Source organism: Cetorhinus maximus, chromosome 2 (assembly GCF_964194155.1).
Source record: "Cetorhinus maximus chromosome 2, sCetMax3.hap1.1, whole genome shotgun sequence".
Taxonomy (NCBI): Eukaryota; Metazoa; Chordata; class Chondrichthyes; order Lamniformes; family Cetorhinidae; genus Cetorhinus; species Cetorhinus maximus.
In genome coordinates this window covers 96,180,911-96,206,703 of record NC_135880.1, presented here as the reverse complement: position 1 = coordinate 96,206,703, position 25,793 = coordinate 96,180,911, and the positions used below count along the sequence as shown (strand labels likewise).

At 40.9% G+C, this 25,793-nt stretch overlaps 2 protein-coding genes across 3 annotated transcripts in view; one reads left to right on the top strand and one right to left on the bottom strand.

The window, feature by feature from the left end:
• ostf1 (osteoclast stimulating factor 1) overlaps positions 1 to 21,365 on the bottom strand; it is a 105,207-nt gene extending 83,842 nt beyond the window's left edge. Inside the window, exon 1 of the mRNA XM_078567257.1 lies at positions 21,245 to 21,365. Within this exon, the coding sequence (XP_078423383.1) occupies positions 21,245 to 21,278 (34 nt within the window). The 5' untranslated portion in view covers positions 21,279 to 21,365. The remainder of the gene's footprint in view (positions 1 to 21,244) is intronic.
• Positions 21,366 to 21,462: 97 nt separating this feature from the next.
• Positions 21,463 to 25,793, top strand: part of LOC144696058 (nicotinamide riboside kinase 1-like) — a 38,533-nt gene continuing 34,202 nt past the window's right edge. The window contains exons 1-2 of one of the 2 annotated variants that reach the window (XM_078567277.1): positions 21,463 to 21,584; positions 24,942 to 25,017. The gene's annotated coding sequence lies outside the window, so the exon portion shown is untranslated. Of the gene's footprint in view, positions 21,585 to 24,941; positions 25,022 to 25,793 lie in introns of both variants that reach the window. The other variant, XM_078567267.1, reaches the window with a different exon arrangement.

Genomic DNA, 25,793 nt, shown 5'->3' with positions numbered 1-25,793 from the left:
TACTGTGCTTCTAGTAATACCCATTTTCCTTCAGACATGCTGTTCTACTTCAATGCTATTGCTCACATTGATTGCATTTAAGAACGCCAAAAATATAGTAGTATTTGAAAAGTTTCTCCTAATTTAATAACCTCAGTACATATTTTTCGCCCCAATTAGACGATTTCCATAAGCACTTCAACCAAAATAGTTGAGTTGGAGTGGATGTCAGGATAAGGGACTCCCAGGCTATTAGAAGAAATCTCAGTTGCACAGGTTAGGGTCTGAGCACACAGATCATTGAAATGTAGTGGCCAGGTACAAAATATAATCCTAATAGCTGACAGGATATTAGCCTTTAAAACTAGAAGGCTAGTAGTGTCAGTGAATAAGTTTACCTTTGAAGCATCGAAAAATTCCTGCAAAAATAGAGATGGACTTATATGTCGAGTGTAAAAAAAGTGAATCGTCAGCCTGGGTATGGGTGATCACCATCTTTTTAATTCGCCGTGCAGGGTCTGCTCTATGGGGGTGTATCTTAAATTCCCATGCATCTTCAAAACACAGCCTGTATCACCTGCTTGATTCCTTGCACCCAGTTATAACGTACCAGTAAGTAAAACATATGTTCGTGGGGTGAACAATTGAGCCTGACCATTAATGCAAGTACAGCATGTCATGGCTGAAAAGAGGGGTCGACTTATACTCCGAGTATATGCAAAACATGATTTCTGGAGCTGGAAAAAATGGAGTGACTTTATGCAATCTACATCGTGATCAACGGTAGAAAGTTAAGGGGTGTTTTGGTTGGTTGACTTTCTAAGATTTTGAAAGGAGTTGATACAATTAGAGAGAGAAACTGCTTCCTCTGTTTAGTAAGACAAGGGAACATAACCTTAAAATCAGACCAAGGCCATTTGGGAAAGATGTTAGGCAACACACCTTTTCTGTGAAGGGTGGAAGAAGTGTGGAACTCCCTCCCACAAAAAAGCTAACTGAATTAAGTGTTTTAAAATTGAGATTGATAGTTAATACAGACTCTTTTGTTTGAGATAATAGTGTCCCATTATTATCAATTTCACTGCCTAAAACAATAGTTAACGGAAAGTAGTCATAGACAGGGTTTCGCTTACAGGGACTACAAAGAATAACATTTCCTCTGAGTTATGCTAGAATAAGGAGGAAAACAAAATAAATGCAGTAATTGGTCACATTATATCCCCCCCATCCCCCGAGTGAAATTGTTTGTTGTTAGGAAATTACTCTTTGAAAGAGTAACTAAGATTTCAAAATGCAAGCTAGTTATTCAAGCCCCATTGTCAAGGTGACAACTCGAATTCATTAACAGTGCTGGCATAACAAATTTTCAGTATGAATTTTCATGAGTCGTTTACAGTTTCCCAGGTACTCCCCTACCAATTCCAAGTCCATGCTGAAGTAGCTCCACATTCATCACAAAGGGTAATTCTCAGTAGAATGAAACCTAGCCCATGTATGGACTAAACTCAATATTCTGGTTCTATATTACAAAAACGAAAACTGCGTACAGCCAGTCAAAGTGGGCTCCTGGTGGTTATCAGTGACACCAGCAGCATGCTGTTTAAGATGGTGGTGGAGAGTCGGGACAAAATATAAGACTTAATATTTGGACAACACTAATGATAAAAACACTGTCTTAGCCTTCAAATCTGGAAACCATATCATCAGAACATCAGCACAACTTCCAGTGCAAACAGGGTTATGATATCAGTTGACGCAAAAAAAGCTTGAAAGTTTTGCAATTCTTTAAAGTTGAAATAATATTAAGTGCAGCAGATTTTGTTAGTGATCAAAACAGTGATCGTGGAGTGGAGTGACTACATTGGCGTACCTAACCAAGAAGGGAGATTATGTCAAACAGCTTCAGCCCTTGATTTATAGCTGGGACCCAAGTGCTCTTTGATTTTGTGACTATGGAAATGGTCAAAGAATTCAAAGCCTAATTTAAAGCAGAATTTCTCCCCTACCATTTTCCTCCCCCTCTCCGCACACCATGCCCTCACTCACCCTCCCCTCCCTCTCTTCCCACCTCCCCAAACCCAAACATACCAAATTGCCTTGCCAGTTTTCTCAATTGTAAATTAATTGAAAACATTGTCTGGTGTGCCAACACATTATGTTTTGATTCCCAGTTATATTAGGCAACATTATTCCAATACTTCCCAATATACAGTATCATGAAAATGGACAATTTCACCAACTAACTATGGGCTTTTTGAGCTTTTTCGGAAAGACCTGTGCTTTTTTAAAATAAAGACAAGAAAAGACGCTGATCAAAAGATGGCTGATACTGTGAAGTTACCACTTTCTGAAAAATTCCTATGTGGATTATACTGACAAACCTGCCCTGAGAGGACATGGAATTCGCACCTGAATAGGTATCAAGGCCCACTTCAAACAGAGACACTTGTAATTGAGGAATAGAAAATGCAAAAGGCTAGACTTTAATCTCCTGTGTTTGTGAAGACATCAGAAACTGCTTCCTCAGCCAGCTACATCCAAAAACCCATCTCTCATTGATTTATATCTCAGAATGTGTCAAAATGATTGAGATGAAGCCAAAATGGACTTTGGTTGCAAGATATGCCTATTTCTCCCTCCCAAGAATACACGGAGAAAATGAGTTAAAACTGATTGAAGACCAGCGTTTGGCAGTGACAGAAGCAAGAAGCAACCAGTCTTCAAAGTTACCCCTGCAGAGACAAGCAGGTCCCCTCTCCCTTGCTGGAGGCAAGTGTGTTTTAGCAGAGACAGACAACAAGCAGGAAGGAACAGGACAGCATCTTCAGTCACCCCAGCAGAGACAAGCAGGTCATCTCTCCCTCTGGGAGCAAGCCAGCAAGTGTCTCCAACAGACCGCAAAACTGAAAGTCTGGTCTACCGAAACTACCCAACAAACGGCCACAATGTACCACCAGCAACACCTCACAGACAAGCCAAAGACTTACTTGTATATTCCTTTTACCTTTTATTTGGACTCTTACCTTTCTTATTTCTGATATGTGTGTCGCGTCTTTTATTACTTTTCCTCAGGTTTTAGTCACAAACTTTGACCCAAGAAAACCAGATCTGATTGGCTCCTTATTAAAAAGTAAACACATTTGGATTGGGAAAAGGTATCCACGGGGAAAGAATTTTAAACAAACCTTTGTTGCAACCATCTGAGGGAGTTGAATAAAGAGGGAGCTAGCTCATCCCTCCTCACCCGGTTGTAACAACAGCTCCATATTCTGCAACACTCAATGCATTGGCTCATTCATGAAGTGAAGCCCTTGGGAAAGGAACCAGAGGTATATAAAGGACCTCAATTTATATTGCACATTCCATGGCTTTGGCTGTAAAGTGCTTTGGGACGTCCCAGTGCATGGTTTTGAAGTACAGTCATTGTTGTAATATTGGTACCCATTCAATTATACAACAATATTTTCAATTTGCCACAGAGTGCACTGGTGCAGAGTGGAATCACTGCGAGTTTGGTGAGACGGGAGATAAATTTTAAAGTTTAAGGGTTAATCTTTTATAAAATCTAGTACTGTTTGCTTGCAATGTAGCATTCTACTTAAATTTACTGTTTTAAGTTTCTTAGAGGCTTGGGACGGGGCTAATTAAGCCCTCTCCTGGAGAGGTGAGATCAACAAATTAAAGTAACTGACCTAATCGGGTTCTGTAACTGCCTGATAGGAAAGTCATTTGAATCTCAGTAATATGAATAAGAGAGGTTAAGGGGCAGAGAGGAGAAAAGGAGGTGTTCTTTTCTTTATCTTCTTTAGCCTGCAGGAGACCAGAAGTTGAAAAGCTAAATGAGAGGGGTGATTTTTGAACTCACCCAAGAGTGACATTACAGGGGAAACATAAATTCATTGAATTAGACCAGGGGCCAGTGTGAGAGGAGCTGTGGTCTTGGTAAGTAAATTGGTGAATATTTCTACTGTCCAATCTTTAAAGTAAAAAAGGTGACCACGTGTGCAGTAAGTGTCTCCAGTTGTAGCTACTTGAAATCCATGTTTCAGGGCTGGAGCTGTGTCTGGAGTCACTATGGAACGTCCACAAGGCTGAGATCTTTGTGGATAGCACCTACAGTGAGGTGGTCACACTGCAGGTAAAAAGTATACAGGCAGAAAGAGAATGGGTGACTGCCATACAGAGTAAAAACACTAGGGAGGTAGTGCAGGAATCCCTGGGGTCCAAGTCCTCTCCAACAGAATTTCTGTTTTGGATACTGCCTGGAGAGATAGTTCCTCAGGGGAATGCAGCAAGGGCCAAGTCTGTGTTACCATGAGTGGCTCAGCTGCATCAAGGATGGAGGCAGCAAGGGCCAAATCTGTGTTACCATGAGTGGCTCAGCTGCATTGAGGATGGAGGCGGGGGTGAGGGGCGGCGGGAGAAAGAGTAGGAGAGCAATAGTGATTGGGAATTCTATTGTAGGGGGAACAGATAATGTTTCTGCAACTGCAGATGTGACGCCAGGATGGTATGGTGCCAGGGTCAAGGATGCCACTGAGTGGCTGCAGGACATTCAGAAGGGGGAGGGTGAACAGAGGTCATGGTCCATATCTGGACCAACAACATAGGTAAAGAGGGATGAGGTCCTGCAAGTAGAATATAGGGAGCTAGGAAATAAATTAATAAGTAGGACCTCAAAAGTAGCAATCTCAAGATTACTCCCAGTGCCATGTACTAGAGATCAGGAATAGGAGAATAGACCAGATGAATGTGTGGCTGGACAGATGGTGTAGGAGGGAGGGATTTAGACTCATGAGGCATTGGGACCAATTCTGGGGAAGATGAGACCTGTACAAGCTGGATGGGTTGCACTCCAGCAGAACCAGCACCTAGGGTATTTGCTAGTACTGTGGGGGAGGGTTTAAATTAGACTGGCAAGTGGATGGGAACCTGAGTGGGGAGACATGAGGGAAACAAAAATAGAAATGAGAGAGTAAAAAGCAAAAGCGGAAGGCAGAGGAAACGAGGGCTAGCAGCAAATAGGGCCATAGTACAAAAAAGTGTAGTTAAAAGTCCAAAGGCACTGTATCTGAATGCATGGAGCATTTGCAATAAGGTAGACAAATTAACAGTGCAAATAAATGTAAACAGGTAAGATATGATTAGAGATACGACTGCAGGGTGACCAAGGCTGGGAATTGAATATCCAAGGGTATTTGATATTTAGGAAGGACAGGCAAAAAGGAAAAGGAGGTGGGTTGGCATTGTTAGTTAAGTGTGAAATTAGTGCGATAGTGAGAGGGGGTTTTGGCTCAGAAATTCTAGATGTAGAATTTGTCTGGATGGAGCTAAGAAGCAACAAGGGGCAGAAAATATTAGGAATTGTCTATGGGCCTCGAAACAATAGTGGCAAAGTAAGGGATGGCATTAAACAGGAAATTAAGAGAAGCATGTAACAAGGGTGCTACAGTGATCATGGGTGACTAATCTACACAGACTGGGCAAACCAAATTAGTAATAATACTTTGGCAGATAAATTCCTGCAGTGTGTCCAAGGTGGTTACTTTTTAGACCAATATGTCAAGGAACCAACTAAGGAACAGGCTATCCTAGATTTGGCATTGTGCAATGCGAAGGGGTTAAATAATCTTGTTGAGTGGAGTCCTTTAAGCAAGAGTGACTGTACATGATAGAATTCTTCATTAGGATGGAAAGTGAAGTAGTCCAATCTGAAAATAGGGTCTTAAATCTAAACAAAGGAAACTACAAAGGTGAGGGGTGAGTTGGCTATGATAGATTGGGGAACTTCATTAAAAGGCGATGGTAATGATAGGCAATAGCTAATATTTAAGGAACAAATGCAGGCATTGCAACAGTTGTACATTTCTTTCTGGTGAAAAACAAAGGGAAAAGTGGTCCAACCATAGCCAACAATAGAAATTAAAGAGTATTAGATCAAAAGAGGAGTCACATAAAGTTGCTAGAAAAAGATCAAAAGGAGTCATATAAAGTTGCTAGAAAAAGAAGCAAGCCTGAGGATTGGGAACAGTTTAAAATTCAGCAAAAGGAGGACAGAGGTTGATCAAGGGAGGGGAAAAAGTGGAGTATGAGACAACTAGTAAGGGTCATAAAGGCAGACTGTAAAAGCTTCTACAAGCGTGTAAAAAGAGGTATTAGTGAAGACAAATGTAGGTCCCTTACAGTCTGCAATGGAAGAATTTATAATGAGAACAAGGAAATGGCAGAGCGTTTAAACAAATATTTTAGTTCTGTCTTCTTGGGAGAGAGATGAAACTTCCCAGAAATTCTAGGCAACCAAGAGTCTAATGAGGAGGAGGGATTGAAGGAAATAAGTATTACTGAAAAAAACAATAGTGCTGGAGAAAATAACGTGACTGAAAGCTGATAAATCCCCAGGGCCTGATAATCTACATCCCAGGGTACTAAAGGAGGTGGCCAAGGAAATAACGGTTGCGTTGGCTGTCATCTTCCCAAATTCTATAGATTCTGGAATAGTCCCAGCAGATTGGAAGGTGTCAAATGTAACCCCACTATTTAAAAAAAGGGAGGGAGAAAATAGTGAATTAGAAATCAGTTAGCCTAACATTAGTAGAGGAAATGCTAGTCTAAAGATGTGATAACAGCACACTTACAGAATTAGATAAAATCAACATGGATTTATGAAAGGGAAATCATGTTTGACAAACCTATGGGAGGTTTTTGAGGACTTAACTAACAGAATAGATAATTGAGAACCAGTGAAAGTGGTGTATTTGAATTTTTGGAAAGCTTTTGATAAAGTCCCACAAGAGGTTAGTGTGTAAAATTAAAGCACATGGGATTAGGGGTAATATATTGGCATGGGTTGAGAATTGGTTAGCAGACAGGAAACAGTAGGAATAAATGGGTCCTTTTTAGAGTGGCAGACAGTGACTAGTGGGGTACTGCAGGGATCAGTGCTTGAGCCCCAGCTATTCACAATATACATCAATGATTTTGACGAGGGAACCAAATGTAATATTTGTGAGTTTGCTGACAACAAAACGAGGTGATATTGTGAGTGGTGAGGAGGATGTTAAGAGGTTTCAAGGTGATTTAGGCAGGTTGACTGGGTAAATACATAACCGATGTAGTAAAATGTGGATAAGTGTGAAGTTATCCACTTGAGTAGGAAAAACAGAATGGCAGAGTATTATTTAAATGGTCACAGATGGAGAAATGTTGATGTACAAAGGGGCTTGGGTGTCCTTGTACACCAGTCATTGAAAGCAAGCAATTGGGAAGGCAAATGGTATGTTGGCCTTCATTTCAAGGGGACTTGAGTACAGGAGCAGGGATGTCTTGTTGCAGCTGTTCAGGGCCTTGGTGAGACCACACCTGTTCTGTGCGCAATTTTGGCCTCCTTACCGAAGGAAGGATATACTTGCCATAGAGGGAGTGCAGAAAAGTTTCACCAGACTGAATCCTGGGAAGGCAAGATTGTCATATGAGGAGGGATTGGGTCAACTAGGCCTGTATTCACTAATATTTAGAAGAATGATAGGGGATCTCATTGAAATGTAAAAAAATTCTAACAGGGCTGGACAGACTGGTGCAGGGATAACGTTTCCCCTGGCTGGGGGGGTCTAGAACAAGAGGTCACAGTTTCAAGAAATGGGATAGGCCATTTGCGGCTGAAATAAGGAGAAACGTCATCAGAGGGTGGTGAATCTTTGGAATTCTCTAACACAGAAGGGTGTGGAGGCCAAGACACCGAATATATTTAAAGAGGAAATAGATTCTGGACACTAAAGGAGATGGAGGTGGGGGGGTCAGGGTAAAAGAGAGAGAGAGAGAGAGAGAAAGAGAGAGAGAGAGAGAGGGAGGATCAGCCATCATCATATTGAATAGCAGAGCAGGCTCGAATGGCTGAATGGCCTACTACTATTTTCTGTTCTCTTCAAGAAAGGAACATTCTCTCTCCGTTTTTATCCTGGCGTTCTCTCCATTACAGATGAATGATTACCCACACTATATGTAGAGAAAATCTGCGGCATAACAAGTCAAATATTAAAAGTTGAAAGCTGATGGGACATTTTACTTTCAACAGCAGAAATAATACACACAACAGACATCTATTCCTTGCTCTTATGAAGTCCTCTTTACATGAACAATATCACAAAGCACTTTATAAGTATGTATAACAAAAATGGACACTTACACAGGAAAGAGGAGGTTAAGGCAAGGTAATCAAAAATACAAAGAAACAGACAAGAGTTCCAAAGAGTAAAACCAAAGCAGCTAGAGGTATCTGTAAGGGTATTGCACAGGAGGCCAAGTGGAGTATTTGGGAGGGTACACAGGGCTGAAGTTTGCAGAGTTACAGTAGAGAAAGACCACAGAAGGATTTATACAGGGCCACCAAAATTTCAAATTAAATGTGTTGTAGTTCTGTGAGCCAGTGAAGGTATTTGGAGTCCACATTTCAACAGAATCCATTCAGACTGATTCAATTGCAATACTCATTTATGAAATCTGTTTAAAATCCATTGTAGTCAGCATTTGCAGATGCAAGTCAGCATACACAAAGTTCCCTCATTATTGAAAGGGAACCACCAAGAGGAAGTCACTTGCAAAATGGTCTCAAATCTGAAGCGTTCCATGAGTAGCTGATGAAACTACCACACATCATGAACGGGATAGTTTTATTAGCAAGAAGGAAAATGGGTGTCACAACCTGGTCAGCTTAGCATCCACCTTAAACTGTGATACTTGCACAGCAGTTAAGAATTTAGTTTGCACCATGTCTCCTCAGGTTGCAATATAAAACAATCTTTTAAATGCCTAGTACACCACTGCTGCTGACCACACATTGCAACATCTTGGGTGCATGCAGATATACAGTTTTTTTTTATCTATTGCATCGTCTCAAAACGGCTGAACAGTGCTTCAAAGCACTACTTTAATAGTGGTTCATGTACAATATTGATTCTGCTGAGGTAGGAGTTTTGCTTTACTAGCAAAAGCTAATTGTGCCAGAAGCAGTCATAGTTCTGTTTCACCTTAGCTATTCCATTGTAACGAAAATCAATTTTGCTTTATCTGCCACTAACTTTTGCTAACCCACCAAATTGGAATCACAATTTACAGTAACAAAGGATAGCTAATTATGTGTTAATTGGACTTTTGTTCACTACTATAAATTGAGTGCAAATTATTATACGTACGTGAACATTCAATGATGGATGCCGCACCATATAAGCCTTGTCAGTCGCACTCTGCTTTGTTATGCAATATTTCATGCTGATAAAATACTTCCATGTTTTAAAAATTGACATACTCGAAGTCAGTCACTTCCAATGCAATGTAGTCATCACAGGCATACAGTGAGACCAATTCAGGGTTAAGCGATGTCTACAGTCTTCACTCATCATAATCTATAGAGAAAGTTCTCCAAACATCCACGTATGAATTAGAAAGGGTTGTTTCAAACTAACATTTTTTGGCTTGATAGCTAGCAACATTACTAAAAGACCCTGAGGAATTTCAGTTCTCACATTATTTAGTTGCTAATATCACTCCATGGGTAGGGAAAAATAAATACAAATTCTTCCTGAACTACACAATCTGTTCTAACAGTCTCATGATCTTCAAATGCCTCTATTACAGTCCAAGAAGAGTGATTTTTCCCAATGGAATCTTTGGATTGGATTGTTCAAATGTTTTGTGCTTTTGAAATGTGAACAAACCAGTCTAATTCAGTCTAGCACATCAGTGAATACCCAGATGCATTAGTCACGAGCTGATTCAATTGGCATAACAGCATAATTGATAGCTGAACCAGCTTCTTCACAAAGGTGAGATTTTATAAGTGCCATTTATCTTCTAAGTAGATAAATGTCCCAAATATTCGTAAGAAGCATAAAACTTTCCAAGCATAAGAGTGGATTAGACCTTCCAAATCTTAAACACTATTACTTGGTAACAGCTCACAATTTAGGAGTATTATGGCTTGGAATATAACTTTGCCACATATCCCATAGCTGGGTACAGAGGTTGAAACTTCTCAATCTACCCCTGTGTAGTCTGCATTTCATACATACTGCCAAGAAATCAGAGGGAGTAAACAAAACACACTGGTTAACACTAAAACTATTGATTAAAAAATGAGCATGCCCAAGTATCCCGGTTAGTCCCCTCCCCGGTCTAGCACATCAGTGAATGCCCAGATGCATTAGCCACGAGCTGATTCAATTGGCATAACAGCATAAATGATAGTTGGACAAGCTTCTTCACAAAGGTGAGATTTTATAAGTGCCAGCTTGGCTCAGTTAGTGCACCCCAATATGAAGCACGTTGATAAAAGCAATGTTAAGAGTATACACCACCCCCATATCAATGGGGGGAGGGGGAAATAACGCTGCAAAATTGTTCCCTTTGACAGTTAAATATTTGACTATTATCCTGTTTCATTTTAATGTCTGGCTTCTAGAAATAAAAATCATTTAAAAGACTGAATTATAGTAATTACTAATGAATCACGGACTCTGCCAGTTGGTTTGTTCACATTTCAAAAGCACAAAACATTTGAACAATCCAATCCAAAGATTCCTTATGGAAAAATCACTCCTCTTGGACTGTAATAGAAGTATTTGATCATGACTGAGTTCTCAAATGCTGTGTGTGAAGAGAGATGTCACTAAATGGATTTCAGTGAACTGGGTCCATCATCCCAATTTACCCCTTCCTTCCGGAACAGCAGTTTTATGAAGTCCCCATAATAATATCCAGTAAGAATCAATTATTCATTCTAGCAATCCAATTCAGGAGATGATCACTGTTAATGGCCAGGGACCATGAACCTACACAGAACTACAAACAAAAAATTACATGTGCAAACCTGCTTCTTAGGGTAACCAGTCAAAAGTTGGTGTTTATTTTCTATGAGCAGTAGTCTCAATACCATGTGCCTATCCTGTCTCTAAACACAAACCAATCTACATACGAACATACAAATTAGGGGCAGGAGTAGGACACTCAGCCTCTCAAGACTGCTCTGCCATTCAGTACGATCATGGCTGATCTGAATGTAACACCAACCTGTAACACAACACCAACACATTCCTGCCTACCCCTTTTAATCAAGAATCTATCTAGCTCTGCCTTTAAAATATTCAAAGACTCTCTTCCTCAAAAGGTGGTGGAAGCAGAGTGCCAAAGACTCACAACCCTCTGAAAATTTCTCATGTGTCTTAAATGAGCGGCCCTTTATTTTTAAAAGGTGACCCCTAGTTCTAATTCTCCCACAAGAAGCACCTCTCCACATCCAACTTGTCAAGACCCTTCAGGATCTTAAAGGTTTCAATTAAGTGGCCTCTTACTCTTCTAAATTCCAGTGGATACAAGCCTAACCTGTCCAGCCTTTCCTCATAAGACAACCCGACCATTCCTGATATTAGTCTAGTAAACCTTTCTGAACTGCTTCTAATGCATTTACATCTTTCTTTAAAGAAGATCAGTATTGTACACAATACTACAGATGTGATCTCATCAATGCCCTGTACAATTGAAGCATAACCTCCCTACTTTTGTAATCAATTCCCCTCACAATAAATGATAACATTCTATTAACTTTCCTAATTACCCACATTCTAACCTTTGATTCATGCACTAGGACACCCAGGTCTCTCTGAATCTGAGCTCTGCAATCTCTTGTCGTCTAGATAAGCTAGATATTCTTCCTGCTAAAATGATCGATTTCACATTTGCCCACATTATAATCCACTTGCCTGATCTTTTCCCACTCACTTAACCTACGTCAATTTGTAACCTCCTTGCATAGTCTTCACAATTTACTTTCCTATCTATCTTTGTCATCAGCAAATTTAGCCACCATTCCATTGGTCCCTTCATCCGAGTCATTGTATATAAATTGCAAAAAGTTGAGGCCCCAGCACTGATCCGTGTGGCATACCACTTGTCACATCCTGCCAACCAGAATAACCCATTTATGTCAACTCTGCTTCTTGTTAGCCAACCAAGATTCTATCCATGCCAATAAGTTACCCCTACACCATGAGCTTTTATTTTCTGCAATAACCTTTGATGTGGCACGTTATCAAATACCTTCTGGAAATCTAAGCACAGTACATCCACTGGTTCCCCTTTACCAACAGCACTTGTGACTCCTTCAAAGAACTCCAATAAATTGGTTAAACATGATTTCCCTTTTACAAAACCATGTTGACTCTGCCTGATTGCCTTGAATTTTTCCCAAGTGCCCTGCTACAACATCTTTAGTAATATCTAACATTTTCCCTATGACAAACGTTAGGCTAACAGGCCTATAGTTTCCTGTTTTCTGTCTCCCTCCCTTTTTTGAATAAAGGAGTTAAATTTGCTATTTTCCAATCTAATGGAACCTTTCCCAAATCTGGGGAATTTTGGAAAATTAAAACCAATGCATCAACTATCTCACTAGCCACTTCTATCAAAATCTTGGGGTAAAGCCCATCTGGACCTGGGGATTTGTCAGCCTGCAGCCCCAACAGTTTGCTCAATACCATTCCCTGGTGATTGTAATTTTCCCAAGTTCCTCTCTCCCATTTCCTGATTTACAGCTATTTCTGGGATGTTACTTGCATCCTCTAGTGAAAAGAGAAGCAAAATTCCTGTTTAATTCATCTGCCATCTCCCTACTTTCCGTTATCAATTCCCCAGATGCGCACTCTATAGGACCAATGCTCACTGTTAACTGTCTTCTTATTTAAAGATCTATAGAAACTCTTACTATCATCTTTATATTACTGGCTAACTTTCTCCCATACTCTAATTTTTCCTTCCTTATTAATCTTTTTGTCATTCTTTGCTGTTCTTTACATTCTTTCCAATCTTCTGACCTGCCACCTGTCTTTGTGTAATTAAGTGCTTTTTCTTTAAGTTTGATACTGTCTAACCTATTTTAGTTAACCATGGATGGTGGGCCCTCACCTTGGAATTTCTCTCTCATTGGAATGTATATATTCTGTGTATTCTGAAATATCCCTTTAGTTGTTTGCCACTGAACTTCTGTTGACATATCCCTTGACCTCATTTGCCAGTTCACTTTAGCTAGCTAGCACTGCTTCCATGCCCTCAATTGCCTTTAAGTTTAAAATACTAGTTTTGGACACACTCATTTCTCCCTCAAAATCTATTCTGAAATGATTACATGATCTCTGCCTCAATTCCTAATTGAATGTATTCCATTGCCAGATGACCAGCCCACTATGTAAATAAATTTTTCCTGCACTCTGATGTAGGAATAAATGAGTTTATTGGCAATGTCCCCTCGTCTTAGAGCTTTCAATCACTGAAAGCCGTTAATTTCAAGTCATCCCTCCTCCACTTCTCTTCTAATTGGAAAAAAACAACTTAAATTTTTCAAGTCTTTCTTTGTATTTTTATTTGCTCATACCAGGCAACATCCCAATGCAAATCTGTGCTAAATCCTCTCTCCAGCTTCAACATGCTTTATCTTGTGTACAGCTCAAAACTACACATAGTACTCCACAGCTTTTGTGACCTCTTGATCTGATGATTTAACACGAAGGTACTATCTCCAAGTACATTCTCCAATTTGTAAGTATATTAAATATAGCCTTAAGATCATTCAATCAATGGGCAATAAATAACCATGCCAACATCACCCATATGGTAAGAACTAATACAAAAAGTTATCCAGGCACAAAGCCATCCATTTATCAAGTTTCTCTCCTCTAAACAGCTTCAAAGGACTGAATGACCCTCATGTAGGTGACCCAAGATGTACACAATGCTCCAGATGGGTGAGTCTATATCTTCAGCATAGACTCTGGGATTGGAATTCAGCTGATTTGGTAATATTGCCCAGAATGCAATTTTTTTTTTATTGCCACTTGTTATAAACTCATAGGTCTACAATAAATATTCTTCAGTTAGGTATTACCAGTCACTCCCATGAACAGATTGTGTCTATGATCTCATGAGCATCATTAATGCCTAACATCAACTTTTAAGAACAGCATGGGTTGGGATTGTAACAATAGACCATTTACTGGATGAGCCAGTGCTTGGATTCCTGCCTTTTCACAAGACAGACTGACCAAGTACATGAAACCATGTCGAGAGAATACAAAAAACTTGTTTATATAGCACCTTTAACATTGTTAAGCTTCTGAAGGCGCTGCACAGGAGTGGTATCAAAAAATCTGGCACAGAACCACAATGCTTAGTCAAAGAGGTAAGATCTTGTTAAAGAGGGAGGTAGAGAGGGGGATAAGTTTAGGGAGGGAATTCCAGAGTTCAGGGCCTTGGCAGCTGAAGGTATGGGCACCAAAAGTGAAACAATTAAAATCATGAATGCTCAAGAGACCAAAACTGGAGGAGCGCAGATACCAATTTTAAGGCTGGAGAAGATTATAGAGATGGGGGTTGGGGGAGGGGAAAATTTATGAAGGGATTTGAAAATGAGGGTGAGAATTTTAAAATAATGGCATTGCTTAACTGGGAGCCCCAGTGAGGCCAGAGCTGATAAGTGAACAGGACTTGGTGTGAGTTAAGCAGAGTTTCAATGACCAAGTTTATCGACGCTAGAATGTGGGAGGCTGATCAGGGACATGTTAGCATAGTTAGGTCCAGAGCAAACAAAAACATGGACAAAGGTTTCAGCAGATGTGTTGAGGTATGGGTCAATGTTATGAAATGGGTGATCTTAGTGACAGTGAGGATATATAGTTGGTATCATATTTCACCCTAAGATGATCTTCTAAGTTTGCCAACAGTCTAGTTCAGCCTCAAACAGCTTTCTGGGAGAGAGAGGAAGTCCCTGACTAAGGAACAGAGCTTGTGGCAAGTACCAAAGCTAATGGCTTTGTTTTTCTCACTATTTAGTTGGAAGAAATTTCTGCTTATCCAGGACTGGATGCCAGCCAATCTAGAGACAATGGAGCGGTTGAGAGAGGTGGTAGTGTGGTAGAACTGGGCTTCGTCAGCATATGTGGAAACTGATACTGTGTTTTCAGATGTTGCAGAGCAGTGAAGGAGATCTTTGCACTTCTTGTTTGAAGGCAAGAAGAAGCCGGGGCTTATCTTTGTTTGTCATAATGATTTTGGAATATTGAGCAGTTTTGGCTGATGAGAGCAGGACCAGACAGTGGCTTATGTGGTTCAGCCAGATCTAATGGTGAATGACTAAATCAGTTGTCCACCATATCCCTTCAAGTCTGCTTCCCTTGGATTTAGTGGAGATATGGGCTGTACCAGGGACATCAATGAGGGCGAGTGTGTAATGGTTTTAATGGGACCTCTGGCATGAGGTGGAAATGAGGTAGGACAAAGCAAGCCACTTGATTAACGCCCCATCTTCCCCTTAAACATACACTCCCTTCACCACTTTTTGAAGGCTGCTACTCAATCTGTACCCACCATCCTATTAGGCAGTGCAATCCAGATCCTATCCACTCTCTGACTCACCATGGCTACACTATGTACCATCCACAAGATATACAGCAAAACCTCACCAAGACTTCTTCAACAGCTCCTCCCAAACCATGGTTTCTAATGTCTAGAAGGGCAAGGGCAGCAGGCATTAGGAACACTATCACCTGCAAGTTCCCTTCAAGTCACACACCAGCCTGACTAGGAAATATGTCATCGTTCCCTCACTGTTGCCAGATCAAAGTCCCTACCTAACAAGTGCAGTGGTTCAAGAAGGTTGATTACCACCACCTTCTCAAGGACAATTAGGCACATGCAGTAAATGCTGGCCTTGCCAGTGACACCCACATCTTATGAACAAATAATAAGGAAGGTGATTTGATAAAGGTGTTTAAAATTGTGAAGGGTTAAGATGAAGTACATAAAGGGAAGCAGTTTCCAATGGCTGAAGGAGCAAGAACAAAGGGCAAAAGAACTAGAGATGACATGAAGAAAAGCTCTATTACCCAAAGAGTGGTTAGGATTTGGTTTTTTTTATTTTTTCTTGGGGGTGTGAATGTGGGTGTCACCAGCTAGGCCAGCATTTATTGCCCCATAACGAATTGCACCTTGAAGTGCTGCAGTTCATGTGGGTGTAGGTACACCCACAGTGTTGTTTGGAAGGGAGTTCCAGGATTTTGACCCAGTGACAGTGAAAGAACAGCAATATGGTGAGTGACTTGGAGGGGACCTGCCAGGTGGTGGTATTCCCATGCTACCACTGCCCTCTTCCTAGGTGGTAGAGGTCATGGGTTTGGAAGGTGCTGTCAAAGGAGCATTGACAAGTTGCTACAGTACATCTTGTAGATGGTACACACTGCTGCCACTGTCGGTGGTCGAGGATAGGGTGCCAATCCAGCGGGCTTTGTCCTGGATGGTGTCAAGCTTCTTGAGTGATGTAGGAGCTACACTCATCTAGGCAAGTGGCGAGTAGTCACTGTCTGATAGGGTGGTGGATACAGATTCAATGAGCCCTCAAAAGGGAACTGGATAAATCCTTAAGAGGAAAAAATTGCAGGAATACACAGCGTGGTGAGTCAAACTAACCAGATTGGTCTTCAGTGGGCTCACTGACCTCTTTCTTTATTGTAATATTCTATAAGATCAGTCACTGCAGAAATGTTATGGTGAACAGAGGGCCAAAGGCTAGATGATTGGAACTTCCCCCCCACCGCCCCCCCCACACCCCCAAGGGTGGACTCAAGGAAGTAGCATTGGGAAATGGAAGGGTGACGTGGGTGAAGAGCCACTGATTACAAGGAAGTGGTCCGAAATAGCCCTGTGATTGCTATGATGGGAGTAGAGAGACCACATGAAGTGGCAAGGCAAGGGGGTGGCCATGAATATGTGTAGGAGAGTTTATTTGGAGGGAAGGGTTAAGGGAGGGTAGGAGGCCAATGAACTCAGGAGAGAGCTTACTGGATTAAGATGGAGGTTGAAGTTACAGGATAAGAGACCCCCTGTGCAGTGAGGGAGGAAAGCATTGAAGATACCTCAATAAGTAAACTCTTACCTTACTTGGGTAAATAGTGAATCATAATTTTAAATGATATGAAAGGAATGGAACAAGGTGAGATGCTCAAAAGGGGGGCCAAGAGGAGCATGGGGATAGACCAAGGTGTGATTTAGTGATATGCAGCACATGGCCAACATGAATATCTGGATACAAAGTGGTGAAAGTATAGTCAGGTGGGGAGGCTTCTTTTTAAGGGGGAAGATAATATTTCCCTTTTGTCAGATTTCCATCAAGGCCATGATGTTGATGCAAGCATCCACAACAAGCTCACAGATGGCAAGGACCTCGTTCACAAGTGAACGAACATCAGACATCAGATGCAGAAATGCTGAACTGACTCTTCCTCTATCTGATGAGGATTAGCTTATTGAGTTGCTAAAGCTGATGTGGAAGCTCACTGCAGCTATTTTGCCCATTTGACTAAGCCCCATCATTGTAATCAGTGGCTCTTCACCCACGTCACGTTTCCCTTTCCCAACCCTACTTCCTTGAGTCCACCCTTGGGGGAGAAAAGTCCCAATCATCTATTCTTAGATTAAGTGCACACACCACCACAATTTGAGTTTGACCACTCTCCATTGTTTCAAGACTAATGTGAAATGCTAGAGTGCACAATTGAGACCTACTTCTTTTTAGTACTCCCTGATTGTCCTAATTAACATAGTTCTGTGCCTCCCTGGAAATTACCAATTATATACTTAAACATGAATTTATAACGCCATACCTATACCATAATCCCTCTTAAACCAAATAGGTAAAAATCCAGTGTGTTGCACTGCCTCATGTTGTTCAGATGGATTGCATGGTTGTACAATGTACATCCTAGATTTTTTTTTGGGAGATCATCACACCCATTAGGTAAAAATAAAAGCAAAATACTGTGGATGCAGGAAATCTGAAACAAAAACAAAATGCTGGAAAAACTCAGCAGGTCTAACATCTGTGGAGAGAAAAACAGTGTTAATGTTTCAAGTCCATATGACTTCGTCAGAGCCATGAAGTACTTGTCTTTCATTTTTATTTCTATTTATGCTGTACTTTGCTTTGGGCCCTTTTGAGTTTCATATTTGCCACACAAACTAGGTACAAATGCTGCAAAACACTCAAAATGCAACATCTTCCCCTGAATCCACAGTCCTCTTTAACTTTGTTTCCTTATTTGCAGCTTGGTGTTATATTTGACCCCTGAGATGAGTTTCTGACATTTTAACAGTACGAAAACTGCCCATTTCCATCTCTGCAACATTGTCCAGCTTCACCCCTGTTTCAGCTCATCTGCTGATGAAATCCTAATTCATGCCTTCATTACCTCTAGATTTGAATATTCCAATGCATTTTTGACTGGCCACTCGTATTCTACCTTATTCTACATAACCTACCTCTGATCAAGCTTTTGGTCATCTGACCTAATGTTTGTTTATTGGTGCCATATTTTGTTTTATAATGTTCCTGTGAAGCATCTGTGGATATTTGATTACATTAAGTGTGTATTATAAAAATATAAAAATGTTGTTTTTGTTGTCATTTAGAAAGCTTACTATTTTCCACATGTACTTGTTTTCAAATCACAACACATTTGTAATCAGGAACACGATTTCAACCCCTCTGCATTGCTGATATGTGCCTTTGCTGCTGATTAATGATCTAACATGCAACACTAACACAATGGGAACAACTACCATCCACATCGCCCCATTATTTGAGTAATATTTATGTAAAAGGATACAAAAGCCATTGACAATTTAATTAATAAAAGCTTGTGCAACATTTTTTAGTTCCAATAACGAACAGAAGAAAGGCTGCTTTAAATTAATAGCTATAACCAAAATACCTCTCCCTCAGAAAAAAAACAGGGAATTTTTGTCCAGGAGAGAATCACTGAAGTTTTCTCCCCTGGAAAGAGATGTTTTACATTTTGTCCAAAAAAAAAGCCTGCTTGGAGTTCTGTACTGCTCTCCCGCCTGGCTAGAACACATGTGCACAATGTCTAGCTCAGAATAGCCATCAAACCAAAGCTGAAATATAAATACTTAAAATCTGTATATTTAAGCAGTCAGCTGGAAATTAGGTCACTAAAGCAGGTCTTTTGTAGCAGGTGGGTGCAACCTTATCCACAGGTACCACATTAGTGAAACATTCTCAGCCACAAATTGCCCCAGTTTATTTGAGACAGAACATTTCTCACCTTCCCACCCAGTCAACATTGTTCATTTTAAAAAGTAATAGGAAAGGTTACCTCTAACTTTTGCTGCTCCTACAAGCTTCCAAGTTAGCCCAATTCTGGCTTCTTGTGCATTTGTGATTTTAACTGTTCCCACATTGGTGGCCACACCTTTAGTTGTCTAGGCCCAAGCTCTGGAATTTCTTCCCTCCACCTCAATTTCTTCCCTCCACCTCTCTTTTCTCTTTAGAACTGACCTCTTTGGCCAAGCTGTTGGTAACTTTCCTAATATTACCTTATGTGGCCTGGTGTCAAATTTTGTTCGATAATGTTCCTGAAGTGTCTTGGGATATTTCATGAAGTTAAAAGCACTTTTTTTAAATGTATGCTGTGGTTATATGTTATGAATTAACTGACAATTCTGTAAACAGGTTTGGTACTGGGCTGTGGATGTACAAAATCAATGGCTTTTTCAGTATTCACAATTAACTAAAAATAAAATTTAACCAACAAGATAATGAATTTTTGTGTAGCACTGTCTAAAGTGAATCTGGTAATAACATAATCTACATTGCAAGTTCCATACCCCTTTAAATTTGTCAGATGCTACTAGCAAACGAATTGGTTACACACAAGTCATTGAGAATGCACATCCGGACCTTTAGCTAGAATACCAGACAAAATAGTTAACAGAATCATGTTTCTCACATTGCAAATTAGCACGAGGTAAAGGGGTCATACAACAATCTCCTAGAGAAATTCATATAACTTATGTTACAATGGCTTCCATTCATTGTTATACCATGAACCTTAGCTAAATAGGCAACGTTCTTGCTCCCAAACTATGGAGGTGAAAGAGATGGGGCCGTGGTGAAGTGGTGATACCAAGTGGTAGTTTTGACTGGCAGTAAAATCAAGTTAATCTACAACACACTTGTAAAATGTCGAAGGCCCATTTTAACGGCAAGGTATGTTTAAGTTGTTATTTTTGCTGCTACAATACGAAATGGTTAAATTTAGAAAAACTGTATCCTGTTCATTTAGATATTTTATACAAAACAAACCAGATTTTTGGTTTAAAAATGGCAATAGCTCCCTAGCGTGCTCATCATCCTCCAGAAGAGCGAATTGCAAAATAAACAATCAGAGGTCATACGCTTTTGTTCACCTAGATATTCCGCAGCACATCCATGCTTCTGATCATAGCGGATGAAGGGTGCGCTTCGGGAGATCTCCAGACACACTAGTCCTAACAGAATAGCTAGTACATGTCTGAAATTGCCGTCGTGTTTACATGATTCAAGAAATAGTTTTAGGTGGACAGGCTTTGTTTTGATTTAGAGATATTAATTTGCACTTTTGAACGGAATGCGGTCTACATCACGCCGAGCAGAGAAACCCCTCTCAGTTCTTGCACAAAATACTGTACAATTACATGAGTAAATCACATAAAAATTTGGTTTAATTAATGCTTTAAAGTAATATTTGAAGGAAACCCTACAATTATGGTTGCTAGTGGTAACCCACAAATGTTAGCAGCGCATGCACAAGGAATGACAAACTGACATTTGAAAAAACATGTTGCAGATCCATTCAACCACTAGATCTTGGAGGATAGTTTTTATGTTAATCCCAGGTCACAACTTGACACCAGAAATAAGAGAGCCTAGTGCAAACTGAAAGGCGTTTAATATTTTTAACAGTATATACTATAACAGAGCGGAGCCGAGAAGGTAAGATTTTGTCAATCACAGGGGCAGCTAGCTCCTGAACCCCACCCACGGAACCACGGAACTGAATTGCGCTGACACCAAGAGGAGAGGAACCAGCTCTATGACATTTACCCTCATTTATCTCCAAATTCTTTCCTTTTGCTGGGAAAATGTAAAAAAAAATAGGCTGACTGGGAAACAATTACATTTAGTAAAAAAGCATGAATATTTTACTTAAAAAATGATATTCAAATTTGGTAAAGTTGAGGTTCTGGGCTCTGAGTTACAATGACAGCCGTGAAGATAAGCTTCGAACTCCTCAAGAGAGATTTTACATTAAGTTCCCTTTGGGAAAAAGATTTAAGGTCAATGAATCTGTATTCTAACTTCATATAAACATGTAGGGAAAAGGCACCTTACCTGGTTTGGCTGGTTTAGGCGGCGGTTTGGACATTTTTGCTGCAATTAGTTTTTTTAAAAATTGTAAATTTGCTGCTGCCGCAGAATATCCCAAAAGTTTGTACCGGATTGAGGAAGTACTGACCCAGAGCGCGCGGGGTGCAACCAGGAAGTACGGCACGAGGATACCACGCCCCTCTGACTGAGCGTGATGACATCACGAAGACACGCTCCTCACACTGAGAACGATGACAGCACGAAGACCCGCCCCTCACACTGAGCGCGATGACAGCACGAAGACCCGCCCCTCACGTTGAGCGCATTGACGTTATTGCTGCTGCGGAAGGCCTAAGTGGATCAGGTAATGAAAGTTGGGTTCAGCTCGAACTGAATCGTTAATTCTGTTTCTCTCTATGCAGATACTTTCCGATTTTCTGAGTTTTTTTCAGCATTTTGTGTTTTTTTAATAAAAGCTGGGTTTGAGGGGTGGCCATTGTTTCACTCTGGAGCTGGAGCAGCTTCTTTCTGAATTGCCGCAGAGGTAGCTGGAGCTAGAGGATTCATAACTTCTTCCAACACCACCCCCACCGCCCCCCCCCATCCCCCCAATCCTCTTCGCTCCCCACTTCCCAAACCCCTACCCCCCCCCCCCCCAACTCCTCTTTCTCTCTTTACTTTCCCTTTTTCTGCTTTCCTATGAGTGGACCCGGAGTATTTCTCCAGCTTTCAGCTTTATTGCAACACTGTACAAGGATGAGGACAAAAAGTCCAGGGTGAGGAGCAGAATTAGGGGAATGGATACCGAGCAGCAAATGCAGTTTACTAACTTGAAAGAAGTGCAGTTAAATCGCTGTTGAACCTAGAAGGAATGTTTGGGGCCTTGGACAATGAGAATGGAGGAGATAAAAGGGCAAGTGTTGCACCTGCTGCGCTTGCATGGACAGTGCTGTGGGAAGAGGCGGGGATGATAAAGTAGTGAACCAGGGTATCAGGGAATGATCCCTTCAGAATGCGAGGCTAGTTGCTCAGGATTTTGAAGAACAACTGAGCAATACGGATGTTGCGGCGGACTGCCCCACAGCAGGAAATATAATCCTGAAAGTATTTTTAGCTCCTTTGGCCACATATTCATGGGCGTCTAGGTCAATTGACATAAAAGCTATGTTTCTGCAGGGTGAAAAATTTCATAAAGAAGCATAACTGAAACTGGCCAAAGAAGACAAGTGATGCAGAAGGAAAACTATGGAAAATAAAGTTTATGGCCTGAATGATGCCTTGAAATTGTGGTACTTTTCAGTGAGATCAGTTTTGCTGAAAGCAGGCTGTGTTCAACTAAAAGCAGACCCTGCAACGTTTTATTGGTATCAAAGAGGGAACCTTTCAGATACCTGATTTTTTATGGGGTGGCACTGTGGAATTTGTGAGATGTGTTATGAATAAAATTAAAGTGGAATTTAAGATTGGAAATTAGGCTTCAGCAGCTTTTAAATATATTGGTTTAGACATTAAGCAGAATAGGCTTGGAGTAACTTTAAATCAGCAATCCTATTGGAGAGTGTTACTATTCAGACATGATTGGTAGCGAGTTTTGATGTATTGGAACTAAATACTATGATGAAGCACCTTAAAGTCAAAGCTGTTTTAAGGTAAAATAAAACAAAATTAAATATGAAAAAATGTGTACTTAAGTTTCTATCCTTGGGTGACTCAAAGAACATGAAATTAGTAATTTTTAGTGATGCTTCTCATGTCAGTCTTCCTGATGATTATTCAACGGCAGCTATATTGATAATATTTTAGGTGGGTGAAAATGGAGAATGTTGTTCTTTAGCCTAGGAAAATGAAGGGTTGTTAAAAGTACTAACTGCAGAAACACCAATTTCTTGTGGAAGCGCTGAATATGGGATTCTATTTTCAACTATATTATTTGGAAATTCTGTAGAATTTCTGTACAGGAAACAGTTTGCCCATTAAATGATACATAGATTCCTTGTTGGATAACATACACTTCTGCAAAGAGTGCAAGTGAAAAAAGATTAAGGATTTAACTTGCTGGCGTGAAACAAGTCTTAGAAAAAAAGGAAATCTCCAAGATTAAATGGATTGATGCAAGTCATCATTTACCTGATTGTTTCACAAAAATTAGTGCTTGTACCTAAAGATTATTGGAGCTCCCAGAACAGGGTGTGTCGTGTAATGTTAAACTTTATACAGAATATAGAAAATCAGTTTTTCTTCCTTGATCTGTTTGGAAATATTGTTTGTGAATATTATTAAGCTTTATTTAAAATAGAAAAAAGGGAATCTGTTAACTATATAAATTAGGTTAATTGTATACAGATGGGATATATGAGACAATTATTGACACGGGTGTTGTAATGTCTCACTTTGTGAATAAATCTATAACTGGGTAAAGATTGATTTTTGATTGTCTCCTACACCAACTAGCTGTCAGAAGTTTTACAGTCCTGTCCTCCCTGCACTGTGGTGTTGGTGAGTGGACCCATGTGCCCTGCACTATGGTGTTGGCTGTGTGGTCTTGTGCTCCCCACACTGTGGTATTGAGGGTGAGTGATCCTGTGCTCTCCGCACTGTGGTGTTGGGGGTGGGATGTCCCATAGCTCCCTGCACTGTGGTATCGGGAGTGAGTGGTCCAGTTCTCCCTGCACTGCGTTATTGGGGGCTGGTGATCCTCTGCTCGCTTCACTGTGGTAGTGGGGGTGGGTGGTCCAGTTCTCCCTGCACTGTGTTATTGGGGGTTGGTGGTCCTCTGCTCACCGCACTTTGGTATCGGGGGTGGAAAGTCCCGTGCTCCCCGCACTGTGGTATTGGGGGTGAGTCATCCTCTGCTCCCCACATTGTGGTATTGGGGATGGGAGGTCCCTTGCTCCCCGCACTGTGGTATTGGGGGTGAGTAGTCCTCTGCTTCCCGTATTAGGGGTTGGAGGTCCTGTGCTCCCTGCACTCTGGTATTGGGGGTGAGTGGCCCAGTTCTCCCTGCATGATGGTATTGAGTGTGGGTGATCCTCTGCTCCCCGCACTGTGGTATTGGGGGCGGGAGGTTCCGTGCTCCCTGCAATGTCATTTTGGGTATGATTGATCCACTGTTCCCCGCACTGTGCTGTACAACCCGTGTTGTCAAAAGGACTGGATTAGTAATTTGGGTTCCTGTTGCCTGGAGTTTCAGGACTTTCCCTGGTGGCTTGTCTGTCACATCGCTGCTCAGGTCAAGGTGTTCAATAATGAGAGGAGATCAGTGTTCTATCTCGGGGAATCTGTTGTTCTAAGTTAGGAATAAAGGGATGACAGTGTGAAAGCAGTTAAATGGTAGAAAGAAATTGGAACAACAAATGCAAAAAATTACATAACAGCTAAACAATTTACTGTAAAATTAAGATTTAAAGGGAGTAGTAGTTAAGTTCATAGGTAACAATATATTAAAATATAACAAAATAAATACATTTATATAGTGCCTTTCACAGCCTCGGGCCACTTCGAGGCACTTTACAACCAGTATTGTTGTTGTTACATGCTACAAAGGAGCAGGAACAGAGCAGGGATATGAAAAGCACAGCAAGAGCAAATCAAACACAGGAGAAATTAAATCATGACATTAGAATATCACAATCTACAAAGAGAGAGGAACAGCAGTACTTTTAAGGCAGGTTTATAGGTTAATTGTCTGTATATCCATTTTTTGTGTGTTTAATATTTTTAGGATCTGCTCAGAGCTAAAGTAGCAAAAGCATCAGAGAGAGAAATAGCCCAAAAGTGACATCAGCGTGGGCGAAGAGGTTGGTGAGTAGCTACAAAGTTGTTTTTTAATCTTCAGTTTATTTCTAAGTTAGCAGCCTAATACGTAGAGCCATAGGGCACTTCAGGCCTGTGGAACACAAATTCTGATCTATGTGGAAAATCAAGGACGTTTCCCTAGTCCTAGATAACCACATATGCAGGAAGTGTCATCATCTGGAGGAGCTCAAGCTTCAGCTTTGAGCTTGAGCAGCAACTGGGGCCACTATGGTGCATTCGTGAGACTGAGAGTTTCATGGATAGCACCTTGTGGGAAGCATTCACCCTGCAGTTTAAGTGTGTGCTGGCTGAGAGGGACTAGGTCACCACCAGACAGGTGAGGAGGATCAGGTAGATGGTGCAGATGTTCCCCGAGTGCATTTGCTCACTAACCACTATTCAGTTCTGTCAAACTAGTGGTTTCCTCTGCTGGAGTACAGCCATAGCCAATTCCATAGCACCACAGGTGGCTCAGCTGTACGTGGGAGCAGGAGGAAGATTGGGAAAGCAGAAGGGGCCACATATGTGATTCCAGGATGGGGTGTTAACTCCTTGGTGCCAGGGTCATGGATATCACTGAGTGGTTGCAGAGCACCCTGAGGTGGGTGGATGAACAGATAGTGATTATATCAGTGCCAATGACATAGGTAGAAACAGGAATGGAGGTCCTGCAGCCAGAGTTTAGGGACCTAGGAAAGAGATTAATAAGTTGACACGGTGTGTATGGACTTCCAAAACACATTTGATAAAATGCCACATAATAGGCCAGCTGGGAAAG